Source organism: Nannobrachium achirus (assembly GCF_963921795.1).
Source record: "Nannobrachium achirus genome assembly, chromosome: 11".
In the NCBI taxonomy this organism is placed as follows: Eukaryota; Metazoa; Chordata; class Actinopteri; order Myctophiformes; family Myctophidae; genus Nannobrachium; species Nannobrachium achirus.
Genome location: NC_137820.1, coordinates 29636532 through 29658218, shown reverse-complemented (window position 1 = coordinate 29658218; position 21687 = coordinate 29636532). Strand labels below are relative to the sequence as shown.

Below are 21687 nucleotides of genomic sequence, written 5' to 3'. Positions count from 1 at the left end.
ACAAGTGTTCTTCACTTGTTTAATTCATGCTGCATTTCAGGTCAGCTAATATGTTCATGATCTAAACAGTGTACAACGAAAAGATGGTCTACATGCGGCCAACAAAGTGTCAGACAAGAATGTGTTCTTTGACTCACAGAGGATGAAGGATAGTGAGGGAATATTATCAATCGAATATCATGTCAAATCACAGAATAAATAACTTACCAATACATTTCTGCACCAATGTGTTTGTAAAGGTGTCTAGAAACACAAAATGTCTAAAATTACTCTAGGGAAATTGAATTTCAAAGCTCCTCTGGGGACTTTGAATTGGGCTGAAACTGTAGTTTTTATTGAGAGCCAGGACATACCTGACCAGTTTACATGTGAAAGACCCCTTCATAGATCAAAGAGGTGTATAAAATAGTTTAGCATCTGTTCACATGGTCATGGGCATGATTATTTAATCTCTTGAGGTGTCTTTTTTTAGCATGATCATATTAATGACACATTTTCTTTTGAAGGTACCTGTAAGTTATGTGTTTCATTATCAACATCGGCACCCTGATGCAGTTGGTTCCTGAGCTGCTTCAAGTGCAGCGATACATCTGCACCTACCGATTTAGCCAGGACCACTTGGAGCTTCTCTTTTGTTCGGGACATCAGGTAGGGCAAATGTATATTTGGTCTTTTCAACAAAGTATGTCTGAACTCATATCTCAAGTTATTACAGAGTTAACTGTACTTTGTCCCCATTACTTTTTTAGGGGGATGGAATAACAACCCAACGGCAGGGCAGTTTCAAGCAATTTTCCGCGGTCTATAGTGGTCAGATGTGGCGTCATCCAGAGCTCAACCAACATCACAGCACAGGATCAGACCCAAACCCTAGCAGCTATGGAAATGTCAGATGAAGAACATCCATCACCATTCATAAACTACTCTGCAATAATCTTAGACCACTCATATATCAACCCAGTTCGGTGGTGGGTGGTCTGGTGGACAATGCCCTGGTGGGGGTCCACCCTATGTTCCCCAGGTTCTATGTTCCCCACAGGTTAAAATGCACCAGGTTAGCATTCACCAGTGTTAGTTTTACTGAGGTTAAGGTTAGGGTTAGGGTTAGGTTTAGGCATATTTTTACTGAGGTTAGGGTTAAGGTTAGGTTTAGGTGTTAAATGGGGAACATAGAACGTGGGGAACATAGGTACGGTCCCCCCTGGTGTACATTTCAGGATTTGTTGTCATAAAGATTCTTAAGAAGCCGTCCTGTGATGTGTGCCGTGGTAGTTTAGTAACCAATGCAGTACCAGCCTCAATCGAACAAAATTACCATCTGCTTCTTTTAAAGAATAAAGGGGGCTTATGTTTCCATCAGAGGGCACTATCAGAAGCACTGAGCGCTTTATCCTTCACTTTCCGACTTCATTACCTAAGCTCCAGCACATGGTACAAGAAGAAATTGCCATGGAAGATGTGTTTGTGCTCGGGGAGCACATCGAAAATACTCAGTTATCGACAACCATCATTTCAACCATCATTTCATTTCACTTCCATTGGTTGTTTCTTATTTCTTCAAATTAAGGCTGCACCACATTGCCAAACTCAAGACTCTGGAATTACAGTTTGGCAACACAAGGCAGAAACTCTGCAAAACTGTGCTTTTCAAAGGATTCTAACTCAACTCTTGTTATGCAAATGCAATGATATTAAAATATGGAACAGACTGACTGCCAGTGTCCCATTTCATTTGTATTTGGTGTTTTTGTGAAAAATAAAATTCTTAATGAACAATTAGCAAAGTTTACAGCTCTACTCTGACCTGACTAACTAACATTAGGATGTTGAATAAAGCCAATTCTGCAATGTGGCTTGCATATCTTTGTACGAAAATATCCATTTTTGACATAACCAAATCCAGGATCTGTAATTCCATGTCTGGTATTGACACTTGCTTTGGCAATGTAAATGTGCCAATAAAGCTCAGTTGAATTGAATTGCTAAGTCCCGGAAAAGACGCACTGTGATTGGCCAGTAGTCACTTGACTGGCAGCAGTCCCTTAGTTTTTTACAGGAAGTCCGTACTACAATATTTGCACATTTCTCCAATGAACTGCAGAGGCAAATGAGTCATCTAGCTTTTTATATCTGTGGGCTGGCTAACCATGCTTAAAAACTAAACACAATCAATTCAACATCAAAGCACACACAGCATCAGAGTCTTTCAATTGCCTTCAATATAGCATCACAGCAAAGCACACATTTTCTGTCATTCATTGTCATATGAGTTAAAGAGAAGGATCTCAATGGAAATAAGCCGCAAGGCTTACCCGAGTTTCCTTTTAGTTGACCTTGTATCAGTGAAACTGTACCTTTTCCTATGCAAAACTTCGAATAAATACTTCAATCAATCAAACAGCACGAAGACACACAACTAGAAAAAGGCTAAATAAACTCACCCAATGTCTGCAACTTTGATATTCCTGCATGTTTTTTATGTAGTGTTGCCAGATTTTGTGAGAGAAACAAGCAACCAGGTATATGAAAACCACCCCAAATTATTGCGCTTATAAAGCAACAGAGGGGTGGAGTGATATAAGAGCGTCTATCCACCTGTTTCCGTGGTAATTTACTGTAGAATTATTTGTGGGACACTTCCAGAGAACAGCAGACATACAAGCTCACGTCGCGTCTCAGATGCAACCGTTGTGAGCTTGTAGATCACAATCGGCTGCGACACCGGAAACTGCCGCACAACTTCTGCGCAATGCACGATGGGACGTGGAAAATTGTGGATAAATCATTCAAAAAGCATCATTTCAGAATTCAGAACCCTAAACGTTTGGAGCCTGGGAGCCTGGAGGGAGACATGTCTTTCCCGTCTCCCTATGATTGACGCCGGTGGATTATATTATATTAAATTATATTATTGATTAGCTTTGTTCTCACACCATATTGTACCGTCAAACCATGTGTTTTTAACCACTTAAACCCATAATGCATTGTTGACCAGGGTCCCTCCTTTTTTTCCATCTGCACCAAATCTGTTCCTCCTGGCCCATGCCTAAATTGTAAATTGTTCAACAAAATAGCCAATCTACAAGCTCACGACTCATCACAATGTGTTGTAAGCTTGCCTTGTACCTCTGCAACACACACACACACACACACACACACACACACACACACACACACACACACACACACACACACACTTGCAATTTCCCAGAATTGCACATTTCTAGTGTGGTTGCTATAGTTCTATAGCACTATTGTTCTGTTCCGAGTTTATGGAGTGTCTTTTAGCCAATGAGGAAGCAGCATTTTCGTGATGTCACCTTTATGCAGCTTCTTCATTGGCTAAAAACAGTTTTTGCTGCTTCCTCATTGGCTAAAAGCTACCCTAAAAATAACTACGTCACCTTTATGCAGCTTTCTCATTGGCTAGAAGTTATTCTATAAAGTAAATGTTGACTTTAATGGGAAAATGCAAAAATGACAATCTCACTCGCAATTTCCCAGAATTGGATCTTTCTAGTTTATTTATTATTAATAATAATAATTATTTAATTGTGGGCTCGCCGAAGGCGAGAACACTATGTTATCCTCATTATTTATAGAGTGAGTTTCGCCGCATATTTCCGCCAAAGACTGTTGGCATTTTTCGCCGCAGACAGTAGAAAGGCAGAGCCACTAGCCAATGAGGTGGCATGATTGTATTTGAGTACCGTCGCAGACAGTATAAAGGCAGGGTTTTCCCATTGGATGACATCACTGTGTGTTTTCCCAAGGGTTTTCCCATTGGATGACGACAGTGCAGACGGTAGAGGTTCGCTTCGCCTATTTCATAGTGAAGTGAAACCTGACCAATCATGGAAATTTGCCCACTTATAGTCTGGTCAGAGTGTCATGTGAAGCTCATCAATTTACCAATCCTCAAGCTTATCGGACATACAGTATGCCCGTTTGCATAATGCTATGCTATGTTATATGCTGTCTGTCTTTCCAAGGGTTTTCCCATTGGATGACGTCACCGTGTGTTCCCCAAGGTTTTCCCATTTCACATTGGATGACGTCAGCGCAGACACACAGACGTAGATTTCCCTAATTTATAGATAGATTATTAACCAATGTCGTAATGCTCATTATTCACACGGGTGATAGCTATTTCAACCAATGAGATTGCTTCGTCGGAACTACCCGTTTATAACTTGCATTTATCATCCTGCAGCTATATTTCGATGTGACCACATTGGGTTTTTAACCTCCATTGTGCAGAAGGTAGTTTTCACTGCTTACAGTGAAAAGGTTTTTATCTAGTGTGGATACGCTGGTGAATCTTCAGTTCATATGACCTACTATAACTCTTGTCACATTCTTTACAGTGATAAGGTTTTTCTCCTGTGTGGATACGCTGGTGAATCTTCAGGTTACCTAACTGACTGAAATTCTTGTCACACTTTTTACAGTGGAAAGGTTTTTCTCCTGTGTGGATACGCTGGTGACTCTTCAGGTCCCCTAACCGACTAAAACTCTTGTCACATTCTTTACAGATGAAAGGTTTTTCTCCTGTGTGGATACGCTGGTGACTCTTCAGGTTACCTAAATGACTGAAACTCTTGTCACACTCTTTACAGTGGAAAGGTTTTTCTCCTGTGTGGATACGCTGGTGACTCTTCAGGTTACCTAAATGACTGAAACTCTTGTCACACTCTTTACAGTGGAAAGGTTTTTCTCCTGTGTGGATACGCTGGTGAGTTTTCAGGATACCTAACTTACTGAAACTCTTGTCACACTCTTTACAGGTGTGAGTTTTCTTCCCGGTGTAAGTCAGCTGATGTGTCTTCACTTCTCCTGGTTGAGTTAAAGTCTTGGTAAACTTTTGATGACAGTAAGATTTTGGTTTGTCTGTGTCTCCTTGTTCCTGGCTGGTTGCAATTCTGGTGGTTTTCTGGAAGGATTCTGAGGGGACTTGTCCATTTATGGGCATTTGGCTGTAGAGGTCGTCATGGCTAGTTTCAGATGTGAAGTAATCAGAACAGTGGACCTTGGTCTGGGAAGCTTGAGACCACACTCCTTCCTGGAGTGGTGGTTCATCAAATCTGCATCTAGACATGGTTTGGAGATTTAGGTTCTGTTGGGTAATGGAATATTGACTGAATCCCTATGTTACATCTCCTTCTCTCACAACACTGAAGTGGAATTCTTAAATATTTCCAAATCTTATACATGCTGAGCAGAGCTCTGGTCTGTCGTCACTCACAACACAACCGGTTGCTGTGCATGCCTGCCGCCCCTCCATATTTGGGCAAGAGTGACGTCATCAATATGACATCACCACCATGATGGAAGAGATCCACGCAGATGCCATGCCGTTATTAGTGCCAGTTTATTTATTTTTACCAGCTTGCAAAGCTGGTCAATAGATAGACAGCCCATAACATCATCAAAATGATGAACGTCATATTGCAGGAGAATTTATGATGTCAGAATTCGGGAGATTATATAATCATATTTAGCATCATAACATCTAACTATTAATTTAGCGATACTAAATTAATACTCTGACTTCATAGTACTGACATCACAGACTGGCCTGGACACGGAACACCATGTATGGGCATAAAGATCTGCCCAACGGACACTCCAGCATGGAACACCATATATGGGCATAAAGATCTGCCCAACGGGCAACTTCTGAGACTCCTGCATTCAATCCCTTATACTGTGCACATGTGCACACCCTCCAGGCACAGGACTAGTTTATATTTATTATATATAATAATAATATAATAACTAAAAAAGATGCAATTCTGGGAATTGCAAGTGTGGTTGAACTCAATGGACTTAATCAATAATGGTGACGTCACTGAGAATGCTGCTTCCTGATTGGCTAAGTTGGCCGTAATAATCTTTGGCCTGACTAGAACAATAGACTGGTTGCCCTATAATGGCAACCACACTAACTAGAGGTTTGCGCCCGCCCTGCCAGTTTTATAGTGAAAAAACTTGACCAGTCATGGAGATTGGTAGCCTGATTTCAGACTAAGCTTCCTGAAGCTCCACTCAGAGAGTGGGCAGGGTCTATGGCAGGGTTCCCCAATAGGCGGCCCGCGGGGGGCTACTGTCTGGCCCCCACCAACCCAGTAATAATGGTGGTATAAGAGCAGCAACAACACTAGTATAATTATCGTCGTTGTCGGGTGGAAATCTCGTATCTCCAAATTTGTACGTTCTTTCGCAAATCATACAACACAAAAGTAGTGAAAAAGTAGTGAAAAAGTAGTGAAAACAGCAGATCTACAAGCACACGTTGTGTGCTTGTAGATCGGCTGTTTTCACTAGTTAAAATATTTTTTAAAATGATAAATGCAAAACGAACTGTTTTGGACATACAAGATTTTCACCCGACAACGACGATATCTGAACTGTCGCTGGAGTAGCGGGAACGCCACCGCCGCCCCTTGCAATGCTGTGGCCCTCGGCTTGCTACCCTATAGACATAATTCGGCCCTTGAGGAAAACTAATTGGGGAACCCTGGTCTATGGGCTGGAGCCAGGCTAGGAGATTGGCCCATTTATCGTCTGGATTGCTGAAATGTCATGTGAAGCTCACCAACCCACCAATCCTCAAGATGTTCGTACATACTGTATGCCCGTTTATGCCCATCTGATTGGCTACGGGCATAGACGCCCCTCTCGTGGCCATTATATTTGCCCCGATATTATGACATCACCCTTTCCCCCTCTCTGATTGGCTACAGGCCCATGGGTCGTAATGTGATTGGCTGTGTTTGGCTATATGCGGGCATAACACAGACACACACATAGACATACATAGATTTGTATGGCAAGAATGGCCTACGTATGCACCAGCACAGCACACCTTGTAATTAGTGTGGTTGTCCACCAGGGGAACACACTATTGTTCTAATGCTACTTTATTTATAAATGGTAAATGGTGCATTTATATAGCGCTTTTATCCAAAGCGCTTTACATAGATTGTGCATTACATTCACCCATTCACACACCGGTGGCGGTGGAAACCATGCAAGGCACCAACCTACTCACCGGGAGCAATTAGGGGTTCAGAGTCTTGCCCAAGGACTCTTCGACATTAACTCAGGGGGAGCCCGGATTCGAACTGGGAACCCTTCGGGAACCCTTCGTGCTCTAATAACGGTTTCTCTACCCCTGAGCTATGCCGCCCCAATTTATTCTTTCTTTCTTTCTTAAAGCCAATCAGGGAGCAGCATTCTCGGTGACGTCACCATTATAGAGAAAGTCCATTGAGTTCAATGGTCGAGTGGTGCTAGCTTGAGGATTGGTCGAGCTTCACATGACAATTTGGCTATCCAGACAATAAATAGGCAATAAACAGGGCAACACATTATAGTCCTAGGGAAACTTTATAGACTTCTAGGGCAACTGTTTATAGACCTCAAGGGTAACTTTTCCGCTGCCGTTGGAAATGGCAGGCATAGGGAATCAATAGTGAATCAATAGGGAATCAATTGGAGTGGGAATCAATTGGTCAAGCTTCACATGACAGTTAACTTACTGTAGAACATAGTCAGCAACCGTCAGCAACCACACTCGCAATTTCAAATTGCATCTTTCTAGTCATTATTATTGTGGGCTTGCTGAAAGCTAAGACCACCAGTATGTTATTCTCCTCAGAGCAGAGTTCTTGGTGACATCACCACCAACAAGTGTGACCTGATATAAATAACATCAACACGTGGGCTCCAGACCAGTATGTTATATCAGTATATTTATTACCAAAACTTTATAGACCAAGGTTATTCTCCTAAAATGAGGAGGAGCAGCCAAAGGGGTAGATCTTTGTGCCCATACATGGTATTCCATGCGAGCCCACACTGTTTCGTAGGAACAGTATTTCTAGTTATATTATTATTATTATCTATGCGCTTTCACTGGTGCTTGCAGCAGCTACGTGTTCAGCTGCGCACTTGCTCTCTGATAAAAGCATACCCAGAAGAAGTCAAATAAGAACACACACATCACACTAAAAAGAACGAAATTCTCCTCCAGCCAACGTCTGAAATGATCTTATGTTCTCGCAGCAGAATTCCACACACTTCTGGGTGACTTGGGAATTTGCATTGACTCTTTCCGTTTTTGGAAACTAAAAGACACGCCCCGTAATGAGCTGATACGGGACACACTTTGGGACGTATTTTGAGGTCGGGGAATGAATATGTGTGATAGGAAGATCTATTTGAGAAATGCTCCTACGCTACCCTCCCCTCTCGTTTCCGTGTGACTGGAGTCAGGAGTCTAAAAAAGCCCTAAGCTCACTGCGGGCAGCTCATTGGCTAATTTACTCATGACAAGACCAATGAGAGTTTGTGCTTTCAGTGTTGCTAAGATACATTCTCTGCCCCATAGCCTATAGGCTCCAACACAGACCCTCCATTCCAGCTCACAATGGTCTAAGATGAAATTTACTGCGACAAAATATTGTGAGAACAGGTTTTTGATGGAAGGAACATCAAAGTGGTACAGAATTTGCACTGAGGTCTCTGGAAGCTCACGGTGAGAGAGAAAAAAGAAAGTATTCCCTAACCCTAACCCATGCCCTATCAGATCTTGCAACCAAATGTGTTGAGCGACTTCATTTTCTCAATACGTTTCTAGGTAACCTTTGAACTGATTGTCCTACACACTTGACGTCTTTGGACTCGGTTCAGAGTCAATGTTCTTCATTGGTGTTATTTAGTTCCACCCCATTTCTTATTGATCTTTTGCCATAGCGATTTATGAGTCGCCTCAATGGCCTCGGCTGAGAGTCCTTGTCCTTCATTATTGGTGACTTGATTGACGGGAGAGATGATCAGAGGAACAGAGTTTGTACCATTATAGTTGCTACATGGGCCAAAGAATGGGTAGATTTTCTCAGTGAAGGCGCAGCCAGTGAAAGAGCAGAGATGAACTCTGGCCTCTACATCATGAAAGGAGACCAGGCCCTCTTCATAATCCACAAACACTCCCACTCTCTGGATCTTCTCCCTTACAGGGAGGAGGGAATCACGGTTGCCAGTAAGAGCCTTGTACTCATTTCCATTCCTCAACCATATAGCCCAGAAACCATTGGTGGGCTTCAGTTTGATTGTTCCCTTCCTGTTGATGGACTCTCTGGCCACTCCTAACTCCCAATGAGTCTTCCCTCTAACTTGAACCTCAAAGTAAAACCTTCCTGAGGAGAAGCCTTCCTTTCCTAAGACGCAGGGACAAGAGAATCTCTCCACGTTATCCGGGAGATTCTTCTTTACGTTTCCACAACTCACTTGTTTCCCATCCTCAGACAGAATGAGATAAGGACCTGATGTACTAGGGTCAAGAGTTACATCCACTGTATATTGCTGGATCCTCCTCATCAGGTCAATATCACACAGCCTCTTCTCCATCTCTTGACTGAGTGTCTTCTCCAGCTGAGCCACAGCTGTCCTCACAGTCCCCACATATGAAGACGGTTGGACATTGACCTTCGTCCAGTCCTTGGGTGGAGAGGCGGTAACGGAAGTCAAGTTACGCATCATCTCAGAGCTTCTCTTCTCTAACTCAGTGATTTCCTGTTGAAGCTCTTTGATGAAGCATTCAGCCTGTTTCTCAGTTGTTTTCTGTTTCTCTTCAATCATATCAATAAGCTCAGCCTGGCTTCTCTGAACACAGCTCATCAGAGCAGTGAAGACCTGCACACTGTCCGCTGTCTCTCTGTCTGCCTCTTTCTTGCTGAGCTCTAATGAGTGTTTTACCTCCTCAATCTTCAGTTGTCTGTCCTGGATCATCTGCTGAATATCAGCCTGTGTCTTCTTTTCATATTCTTCTTTCAACTTTTGACTCCTGAACTGATCAACCACCTCAGAAATAAATATATTGACAGATACTTCTGGTCTGTTATCGAAGGTTTTGTTACATAACGGACACTGACAAACATCCTTACTGTCCCAGTAATATGTGATACAGGCTTTGCAGTAGTTGTGTCCACATGGAATGGCTATTGGATCGGTGAACAGATCCAAACAGATAGAACACTGGAACTGCTCCTCGGAATGAAGAATGTTGGCAGACACCATTTCTACACACTGAGAATACAATTGTGAAAGTGTGAAACACTGGAAATGTATTCTTATAAAAACAACAGAAAAACTATAGGAACCATCACAGTGATGTCTACGAACTCTCAACTCAATCTGTGGTGTCTCACTTTGTGATCCAGCAATGTCTGTGGTGTGAATGCAGGTGGAATGTTCGGTTCTACAGGTTTGGCTCTACTCGATCGGATTAGAGAACATGAGGCACACGTCCCTCTCATTAATGCCCTCCCCATCTGTGTGATCGCCTTTTTATATACTGAGCTCTGTGAATCTTACGTAATCAAATATGACGTTTGTTGCCATTTGTGAACAATTTATTTAGGCTTGGGATGTTTTAAGTAAATTGGACAGACACACACCTCGGGGAAGCAGCAGAATTCAGAATGCAAATAATGCCTACCTCCCATGTCCGCTTTGGCTTTGCAGTCAAGTAAATACCTCCTTCTGGAAACTAAATTAGTCAAACCCTATCTAGCTTGCTGCTCAGCAGAAGAAATTCAATTCAAATACATATTTTAAACATTTTAAATATATTTTCGTGAACAGATGACTTTCTGTGCAGGACTTTTATGAGGCAGAGGTACAGACTCGGTAGCATTCAAAGATCGTGGAAGTTGTCTGGCTTTAGACGAGAGATTAACCTCATTGTGATGTCAGGACTTGCAGCACTGACTGTGGTACTCTGCTGGCATAGTACTGGTGGTTGCATAGTGTATGTAGCAAGGACACCGGCAGAGTTTGCATGCTTTACGTTAGCATCGTAGCTGTATGCATTACCATGCATGTCCGTCAGCTCACCTCCCACGGCACACAGGATTGCTTCAGGACCACACGTGTCCCATTTCCTGCATCCTGGGCTGGCAAAGACATAGGCCGAGGCCTTCCCCTCAACCACCTTAGAATAAGAAGAATCTTATTGCCTGCTCCTCCCACCCTAATGACCTCATGAGGTTCCATGGCGTCTACGCAGTCTGTTACAAGTTTGTTGCTATGGGAACGGGTGGTAGTGATGATGCGTCCTTCACCTGAGACCTCTTGCAGTTGACATCCAAATGTTCCCAGTCCCAGTATTCCCCACAGAGTTCTTCCCGAGTGTGCCTCTGCTCCGAGCTGGTAGCTGTAGAATGGCTGGTTAATGACACCAGCGATGGCTTTGCCTCTATATGCAATACCAATGAGGACGGTCACATTATCCAGGATACCTTCTGTGTATTCCTTCGTGTCATCAAGGGGATCAATCCAGTCTTCTGGAGGATGTCCTCAGCCAGGCCATTTTCAATAAGATCCTCAGATACCTCCTCATCTGGAAGGCTCTCCTCCCCAATGATGGTGAGTTTGGGGAAGCGTCTAGACAGTGAGTCACAGATAATCTGCTGGCCCAGTCTGTCGGCCAGTGTCTGTAGATCATTAACCCCCGTCTTTTTCACAATACCAAGCTCTCCACTGAGGAGGACCTTTTAGTCACAATGGAGCCAGTCTTTTCAGCGACGGCATAGGCAGAGGCCATCACACACATTACCACTGGAGGATTTCCAAAGATTGCTGTGCTGAAGTATGTCCGGCATTGACTACCGTATGTATGTACAGAAGAATCAGAACTAAATCCATTGGATTGTGTGGACAAAGCTGTCAAGGCCCAAGGCAACGCAGGTTTAGTTCACAATTGAACTGCCAGTCTATGACAGTACTATGATGTCATATTGATGACAACAAAGATCTCCTACATGGGCATAAAAAGATTGACTCACAGTCAGAAATACAGACAGAATGACAGACAGATACATGGATCTCTATGTATGGGCATTAAGGAACTCAGAAAGAGACATGACAGACAGACAGAAGCATACAGAAGAGCATGTCACACCAACTTTTCACTGCATATACAATTAACATAAAACCTCTTGAATGTCACAGATTGTCATCTGATGAGTGGATAATTAGAACATTAAAGGAGTGGCCTTTTGGCAACAGTCTGTCTTTCCTCCCCACTCATCTGGTGGAGCAGTCGCTGCTGTCGTAATCGTTTTGAATTCCTCACAATGAACACAGACTCAGGTATATTATTGGAAACTGTACATTTTGCAGCAGAAAAGCACCGCAACCAACGGCGTAAAGACCCAGAAGGAACCCCATACATAAACCATCCGATAGGAGTAGCAAGAATCCTGAGCCATGAAGGTGGTGTCACGGACATTGAGGTTCTGCAGGCAGCTTTGCTGCATGACACCGTGGAGGACACAGACACCGACATAGCAGAGGTGGATGCAGCCTTTGGACAAACGGTGGCACGCATAGTACAGGAGGTGACAGATGACAAATCGCTCCCCAAGCAGGAGAGAAAACGTCTGCAGGTGGAACATGCATCCCGCTGCAGTCACCAGGCCAAACTGGTCAAACTGGCCGATAAGCTTTACAACCTGAGGGACCTCAACCGCTGCACGCCAAGAGGGTGGACAGCTGAGCGGGTCCAGGAGTACTTTCTTTGGGCATGTCAGGTGGTGAAAGGGCTGACAGATACTAATCCAGCCCTGGAAGAAAAGCTACATGAGCTGTTCACACAGAGGGGTGTTGAGTTTTAATGTTGTCTCAGAAAGTTGAGAGGCATATGAAATTTGAGTTTCTAAAGATGGGGTGCCATGATGGGGTGCCATGATTCCCCCAAACCATCTCAATCCCCCCTCTCTTGCTTTATCCCCAAGCCTTCTAACCTGGGCTGATCCTTTAAAGTAGTCATTGTATACCATACAAATAAGTCCCAGATTGCTGCTTTAACTTATGCTACCGTATATAGCAATGCAACCGTAGTTAATTACAGTGTGACCTAGTTGTGTATACAATAATTCTAGCCATACTTAAATTGTAATTAAGTAGTGCAAGCTATCTACTATCTGAAACAGACTTCCCTTTACATTATGGTTTGTAATTATATTTCGCTATGATAGTGTTGCTTCCCATTTATTTCCCAACTGAAATGATAACCATCATACAGTATAGCAATTCCTTTGATTAAAGATAGATAATTAATGTTTGGTTGTTCTCTCCTGACTCAAAACAGCAAGTTCATTAGTTTAAAAGGCATACAGTTCCAACATTCATAGATTCAGAGGAATATAAATATGTCTTTGGCCTGCTTGGGTACACGACATGAACACAGTGTTACGAAACCTTCATACAGAGCATATTACTTTCAGGACATTTGACAATGAACATGTGAAACTGAGCAGCTTTAACTCATTGAAAGTGGAGTGTTAGGTGTTTTTATAAGGAAAGTGTAGAGGTGCTATATAGATCTATGTTGGTCTAAAATCACCAAATCTAGACTAATAAACATTTCACCAACCTTTATACATGATAAATATTATTTCTCACTGGATTACTACCAGTAAGATAAGCTACCGTATACACAAAGAGGCCTGTAAATGGCATTGGTTCCACCCACAAGTATGTACGACAAGCGGTTGATGAGTAAAGCCAAAAAAAGTTTAGGCCAATCAGAGGAGGGGTGGGGCAAAGTTAAACCAATTAAGGTGAAGGACTCTTAATGAAGTTAATTGACACCACCCGCAGGTGTGTACGATAAACGGTTGATGAGTAAAGCCAAATAAAGTTTTGGCCATGAGGGGAGGGGGTCGGGGCAAAGTTAAACCAATGAAGGTGAAGGACTGTGGTTTGGCAGGCAAGGAGTAATTCACAATGATGCGTTGGCTTTCATACTCATGATTCCAGAGAGAACGGTGTTATGCCCCCTGTCCTGAGAGAGGGCAGGCGACAGCTGTAATACTTGAGCTGCTTTTTGTTAAGATATGGTTTGTGAACTTAGAATTAAATCAGAAGATCTCAGACATGGTGTGGACATTCCTTCTTCATTTTCCTGATCAGATGCAACAGAGTGTGTGTGGAAAATTTCACATGGATAGGGGCAACAATGGCGGAGATATGAGTAGGGAAAAAGTGTGACGTGATGTGACAGACAGACTGACAAACTGACGGACGGACGGACGGACGGACAGACAGACAGCCGGTGGAGGTTTTGATAGTAACTGCGACCTGACGGTCGCAATTATAAATGGTATTGGATTTCTACTTCTCTGTCTTGGTGGCATCTCGACCCATAATGGACTTTTTTGTGTTTCTCTCAGGTTTCAAAAGGATTATATAACACTTTGGTCCAAACAGTGCCACCAAAATCCCAAAACTAGATGCCAAAATAGCAAACACCTCCACCACATCTGCATATTTGCCTGGAGAACTGACATATGCTGGGATGAAGGCTATCCACACGGCACAGAAGATCAACATGCTGAAAGTGATCAACTTGGCTTCATTGAAGTTGTCTGGAAGATTCCTTGCCATGAATGCAAGAAGGAAGCTGAGGAGTGCCAGTAAACCAATGTAGCCTAATAACACTGCAAAACCAATTATTGATCCCACATCACACTCATAGACAATCTTATCACTGTTGTATTGTGTGTTTTTATGAGGAGTTGGTGAGGCAGATACCAGCCACGCCGTACAGATTGTGGCCTGGACGACAGTAAGAGCCAGAACGGTTCCTCTCTGCTGCATTGCACCAAACCACTTCATAATGTCTGCTCCTCCAGGCTTGGAGGTCTTGAACACGGCCAACACCACCATAGTCTTTACCAGGATACAAGCGATACACATCACAAAGCTGATCCCAAACACTGCATGTCTCAGCTGGCAGGTCCACATTCTGGGTTGTCCAATGAACAGCAGTGAACACAGGAAACACAGTTTGAGGGACAACAAGAGAAGGAAGCTGAGTTCTGAGTTGTTGGCGCGTACCATGGGTGTGTTTCTATGATAGATGAAGATTCCCAGGACAATGGCGCAGATAAATGTGCCCAGCAATGAGATGGTTGTCAAGGAGATACCCAGGGCCTCGTGGTAGGAGAGGAACTCTATGCTCTTAGGGACACAGTGGTCACGCTGGGGACTGGACCAGAAGTCCTCTGGACAACTGGTGCACTCGGTAGAGTCTAACAAGATCAACAGTTAAGTTCAGTATTGTCCTAAAGATAAGCATTTTTACATAGCTACATTATGTAAACCTACCAGTCTCATTGCTGATTTCTCCTCCAGAGCAAGCTATGCAGTCAAAGCAGCAGACAGGTTCTCCTTTCCTTCTGGCCACACGGGTTCCAGGGGAACAGCTCTCACTGCACACTGACTGAGGAGGCTACAGAGGTAATTAGTCTAAATTACGTTCACATTATGATGAGCTCAACATTAGCTATAGCTAGAAAAGAAAATTCCTAAAACATTTTAAGTGTGCCTGCAGCTCACTTAAAAAGTGTATGCATTAGCATTTTTTATATTAGCATTTGTAGCATTAGCAGTAACATTTCTTAACATTAGCATTTTAACGCTAGCATTAACATTTTAGCATTAGCATAAGCGGAAGTAGCGGTTAGCATTAGCGGTTAGCCGTTAGGTCTGTCAGACCACCCATCGAGTTTGAGAACAGTAACATGTTGGGAACTGGAGTTATGGATGTTTAAAGCCCAGCCAATAGGAAGAAAGGGGGTGGGACTTTTCATTACAGCTCGTTCCTATTGGCCATCTAAGTAGGCCTACTCACGCCAAGGTTCGAGACGGTACCATGCTGCAAACTGGAGTTATAGCTGTTTAAAGTTCAGCCAATAGGAAGACAGGAAGGCTTAAGAGGGGCAAGGCGTAGTTAAACCAATTAACTCACTTAGCGCCGAGCGAGCCAGATTTCAATATGAATCTGCGCTTATAACGCCAGGAAATAGCTATATTGAATCCCCAAAATCACATTACATAACCAGGTACACGTGCCTGCGAATGCCACAAGATGACCACTAGAGTGAGCCATAGCCCATAGACTTTCCATGGTCCCATGTTAAGTCAGAATAAAAAACAAGGTTCAGGACATAACAGGATGGTACAATGACATGCTCTCCATTGACATTCAATGGACAGGCCGCGGGCCGCCATTTGAGCTCAATACTGCTCAATTCGTGCTTGATCGTCTCAAACCACCATTGGTATGGGCATCGGAACGTATATAGATGCCACACAGAAAGTTTCCGAATCAAAATCCGACCTAGTGAAGCTACGTGAGGGTCGGATGGTTTGCATTGAGCCTAGCGGCTAACAGAGGCCTACGTAAACAGGAAGCTATGGCTTAAAGGTGACGTCATAATCGTATCCTTTTTTTTCACGGTTTTCATCTGTATGCTAGTCGAAGGTAAGCTAACCGTTCCGCTCCGTCTATCAACCCAAATTAAAAGCTTAAACAATGCTTTTATATAAAAGTCGCTCCGAGTCGCTCGGCACTAAACGCCATCATTAGTTAGTCGCCCCGAAAGTCGCTCGGCGCTAAGTGAGTTAAGGTGAAGAACTCAAAAGCCAAATGACACCACCCACAAGCTTGTAAGACAAACGGTTGATGAGTTATAGCCAAATAAATTTTCGGCCAATCAGAAGAGGGGGGCGAGGCGAAGTTAAAACAATTAAGGTGAAGAACTCTGAAACGAGTCAAATGACACCACCCACAAGCGTGTACGACAAACGGTTGATGAGTTATAGCCAAATCAAGTTTTGGCCAATCAGAAGAGGGGGCCGGGTGAAGTTAAACCAATTAAGGTGAAGAACTCTGAAACGAGTCAAAAGGCACCACCCACAAGTTTTTACGATAAACGGTTGATGAGTTAGCCAAATAAAGTTTCGGCCAATCAGAAGAGGGGGCGGGGCTAAGTTAAACCAATTAAGGTGAAGAACTCTAAAACGAGTCAAATGACACCACCCACAAGTTTGTACGACAAACGGTTGATGAGTTATAGCCAAATTAAGTTTCGGCCAATCAGAAGAGGGGGCCGGGCTAAGTTAAACCAATTAAGGTGAAGAACTCTGAAACAAGTCAAATGACACCACCCACAAGTTTGTACGACAAACGTTTGATGAGTTATAGCCAAATTAAGTTTCGGGTCAATCAGAAGAGGGGGCCGGGCTAAGTTAAACAATAAGGTGAAGAACTCTGAAACATGTCAAATGACACCACCCACAAGTTTGTATGACAAACGGTTGATGAGTTAGAGCCAAATAAAGTTTCGGCCAATCAGAAGAGGGTGCGGGGCTAAGTTAAACCATTTAAGGTGAAGAACTCTGAAACAAGTCAAATGCCACCACCCACAAGTTTGTACGACAAACGGTTGATGACTTATAGCCAAATAAAGTTTCGGCCAATAAGAGGAGGGCGGGGCTTAAGAGGGGCGGGCTTAAGTGATACGTTCCTATTGGCCGTTTAAGTCCAGACACCAAGTTTCAAGACGGTACCATGCTGTGAACTGGAGATATGGCTGTTTAAACCCAGCCAATAGGAATACAGAAGGGGCGGGGATTAATCAATTACAGCTCGTCCCTATTGGCCGGAAAAAGTCCAAAGTCGTGTGAGTGTTTTAAAGTTGAAATCACGTTGCTAGGCAAAAGTATGCCAGAGTTATGTGGGGCTAAAGTTTCAGTTTTTCTTTTATTATTTTTTTCGGAGTCCCCCATTCAAAGTCAATGGGGTTTTTGGGCGTCGTTTTTTGCAAATTACGTCGCCATGGTAATGTGGATCGGAAAGAAAAGTAATAGCAACCTATTCCCGGCCGAGCCGCACGTTTTGATGTATATATTTGTGGCGACATTATACATACATACTTAAGTATGGCGGATTACAATAAGTGTTTTGCCATTGCATGGCAGGCACACTTAACTAAGTATGGCGGATTACAATAAGTGTTTTGCCATTGCATGGCAAGCACACTTAATTATAAAAAGTGACCTTTTTGAATTCAAAGCTCCAGAAGATTTTGTCTTCATCCAGAATGACCTCTTCATGTCCGGAAGCTGACTTCTTGAACACACCTATATTGTGAACCTCTGCGCTTCCATCTGAGTGCCACACCCAGTTAATGACATCATAGATTGGTATAACATCACCATATTCATCAAATGTTACTTGATCCCCAAATGACGTTGTGAAGTTGATCTTTTCCAGGTAATACACAAGCTATGGTGATGAGCAAATTTATGAAGAGCATGAGAATATAAAATATATACTCTATCCAATATCCACAATAGTTCCAAAGTAAATCCTTGAGTTATTTACCAAAAAAATATCAGCATGAACAGTATTTTCAAAGCTTGTACCCGGGGTCAGCTTTAATATAGATGCAGCCGTGCCATGATTGGACTTGTGGCATATGGTTTAATCTTCGTCTTTAAGCAAGTATACCATCATTATAAGAAACTAAATAAAACCCTTTTCACCTATGCTTAAAACCAAGATCATGGCATAATTATTCTAATCTATTGTACAGTAGAATCCAATTAGAAACAGTCAGATGAATTGATATTACACCTGCCATGGTTGTATTGTCTGTAAACTGGCACAGCTGTGCCCAGTGAAAGGCCCTCTTCCTGGCACACACTGCAACATGTCATGGAGGGCGTGGGCCAAAGCATACACAGCCTTGTACACATTATACTCGGTCCTGAGGTTAGACACATCCAAAAGGGCTGTTTCTGCTGTTCTTAGGTCCTCTTGACCAGTACACACCCCTCCACCGGAATCCACCCACTCTGATGGAAGGGGTGCAAATTTACACTGAAATGTGTGTTCCCAAAACTGCCTCACCTGAAGAAACAAAACAAATTCACAGTAGCAGCATCACAGTATCAGCATCACAACGCTGGCGCGTTCTGATTTAGTGTTGAGTTCCGCCGCAAAGTCTATTGATATTTGCAAATGGACTGCTGTATGGCTGCAGCAGTGAATGTTAAACAACGTCACCACTTTTCAACCTATCTTCAATAGTCCTCACTAATATTCATGATAAAATAGGAGGGCTGTGGGAAGTCTGAAACCCGTCTATCCGTGACAGCATTTTTTTTTAAATAGATTTTTATTATCTTGAGAACAATGTCTTCCATTATAACATTGCAACTTTTCAGGAATAGAAAGCCTGCGGTTTCTATTAGCTTGGATTCCCCATCGATGATGTCACTGGTAGACGGGTTTCTTAACTGCCCATAGCCCTCCTATGAGGTTGAAAAGTGGTGAAGTCGTCCTTTAAGCGTCATGAACAAGTGTCAGTTAAGCATAAATACCCAAGTTGTGAATATTTAAAAACCTGTGTCAATTTGAAATCGCAGCTTAAACGCTAGGACAGACTCACTAAGGTGTTTTCATGGCTGATGTCATGGTCATTGTCAGGATGTATTTTTAACAAGAAGTCTTTGAGACCTGGTATCTCTCCACGGCGGATGGCAAGACCCAGGACTCTCATGTAAGGCATGAAGTGAGGAGTCTGAAGCATGTGAGCTGTCATCCAACCCACATCGGATATCCATTGCAGACCTGTAACATTCTGCTTTACCACCTGTTGATGTATTGAATAAAATATATTACTGTATATATTTTAAAGACAAATGAGCACAGCTATTAATCCAGTCTTCTAAAAGCAATCAAGACAAATCCAATATAATATTGTAATAACAATGTATTTATTTAATCAAATTTCATTATTTATTTGCTTATTGGGCAGAGCTATTGTAGCTGAGCATTTAAAATGATGAAACCAAGAAAATTACAAAATTGCTTTTCAATTAAAGATATTTGCAGCTAAATAACAAGCTATTTCATAATTAATTATGAATCCCTAAATGATGTCAAATCATGTTTATAGTATGTTTAAAAACAACCCAAGGTCTTTCCAATGGAGGACAACTAACAACATAACATAATAAATCATATCCATTAAAGCTAATTTAAAACACACGTATCACAGAATTATCCAAAAAGTAAAAACCAAAAATGTAAGAAAAACTGAAAAAAAAAACATGATAAAATGCTATATTTGGTATTAAACATAAAGACATCATAAACCATTGTTCAACCTCAGGCTGAGCTAAAGGCAAGAGCAAATAGCTGGGTCTTTAGATTAGATATAAAATTGTATGTCTATACTGTATATTTGGGAAGGACTGAGTGTGGGATGGGAGAATATTCCAAAGGTTAGGGACATCGAGATGATGACCTGAGCAACCTGGAGGCAGAATGTGGACTTAGCAGTTCAGTGATGTACTGTATTGTAATAATAATCCATATTCTATAGGCCTTTACAAACAAAATGAAAAGGTTTTGTATCATGAACCACAACCTCTTCCATCAGATGAACCACATTGATCCCATATACAAATTCAATGACAACGCGAGCTGTGGATTTCTTCATCACAGTGACAATCCTCTGAATTTCAGCGGGGTCACCGTCCCAGGGCACAACCTCCATGTATGCCAGACAACCCAAACCAGACTGGGCCAGGTCAGACTGGAAGATTCGGGCAGCATCGCGGCCATAGGTATCATCGTTATACAGCAGTCATACCCAGGTCCATCCAAATCGCCTCATAATCTGGAACATAGCTCGAACCTGATAGGATTGAGAATGGAGGGATGAGTGGTTGCTAGATTATTCGCATAGAATCAATTCACACATAACGCAAAGACTGTCCTAACACAACAATACAACATAGCAATACAACACTGTTATACAATGGTTAATTGCTTCGTTTGTGTGGTCTCCCAGCCAGTACAAGTTCAAGTTTATTGTCGTGGTCATGGCCGTGAATGTGCTATGCTACAGGCACGTGCACACATAGACATTAAAGGGGGCTTGAGCCCTTGCCCCTTTATCCATCTGTAAAAAGTGCCCTCTCCAGAACAAGAATGCAGTTTTCACTATGGTGAAAGAAATGCAAATGCTCCTTTCCATGCCATACCTGAAGGCAGCATTCAAGAGAAATTTCTTGTCTGGACTCTCCTGAACTTGAATGCAGCATCTTATGTTGAAGGAATTGCCCTCACTGTGTAGAAATCCATGCCGTATGCCACATCTCCAGTATTGCCTTGATTATGCTTAGTTCAGTGTGGTAGGCTATCATGCACCGAAAATAGCTGACCTCCAAGCTTCCAACGCGTTGCAGCACAACACATTGTGAGCTTGATTCTGCTATTTTAAATGTTTTCACCTAAAGGCCCTTTTAGAAATTGCAGCCCCTGCCTCTCTAACATTCTCTGCACATCCCTGCTATGCTACACCAAAGACTACCTAAAAACAAGTTAAAAAGCAGATAACCATGAGAGAGAACAAGAGCAAAAAAACATTAAAAAATACTTCAACTATAGCCGATCTAACTTGTAGATCGTCTATTTCAGGGGTTCCCAAACGTTTTGGGCTCAGGGCACCCCTATAAATGTTGTTTTCATCCGAGGCACCCCTACATTATATTCATCATTTTCACTCCCAGCAACTCTTTAGCATATTTTAGCGATTACAGGTTTCGAGGTAAACATTGACATAATAGCCATTTTGGTTAGAACTGACTGAAAATAACTTTGTACTTCATGTTTAAAATGATAATAAATGTTTTTTTGTCCAAATCAAGTGTCCAAATCAAGTGTCCAAATAAAATCCAAATAATATCAAATTATCTCGCGACACCCCTGGACTGCCGTCACGGCACCCCAGGGTGCCCCGTCACCCAATTAGA

General features: G+C 42.6%; 2 protein-coding genes and 1 pseudogene across 3 annotated transcripts in view; 1 reads left to right on the top strand and 2 right to left on the bottom strand.

The window, feature by feature from the left end:
• Nucleotides 1-10746: 10746 nt before the first annotated feature.
• LOC308294268 (3'(2'),5'-bisphosphate nucleotidase 1-like) lies at nt 10747-11611 on the bottom strand (annotated as a pseudogene). The gene has a single exon. The product of its transcript is annotated as a 3'(2'),5'-bisphosphate nucleotidase 1-like (transcript).
• A 532-nt stretch (nt 11612-12143) lies between these two features.
• On the top strand, nt 12144-12683 carry LOC308294267 (guanosine-3',5'-bis(diphosphate) 3'-pyrophosphohydrolase MESH1-like; the record flags this gene model as incomplete). The annotated part of the gene is made up of 1 exon (XM_080736994.1): nt 12144-12683. The coding sequence occupies one exon, from the start codon at nt 12144-12146 to the stop codon at nt 12681-12683; it is 540 nt and encodes a 179-aa protein (XP_080593120.1).
• A 1501-nt stretch (nt 12684-14184) lies between these two features.
• The window catches only part of LOC308294266 (extracellular calcium-sensing receptor-like), a gene marked incomplete at both ends in the record, with an annotated part of 7598 nt that continues 95 nt past the window's right edge, over nt 14185-21687 (bottom strand). Inside the window, 3 exons of the mRNA XM_080736993.1 lie at nt 14185-15104; nt 15181-15304; nt 17918-18145. Of these exons, the coding sequence (XP_080593119.1) occupies nt 14185-15104; nt 15181-15304; nt 17918-18145 (1272 nt within the window). The remainder of the gene's footprint in view (nt 15105-15180; nt 15305-17917; nt 18146-21687) is intronic.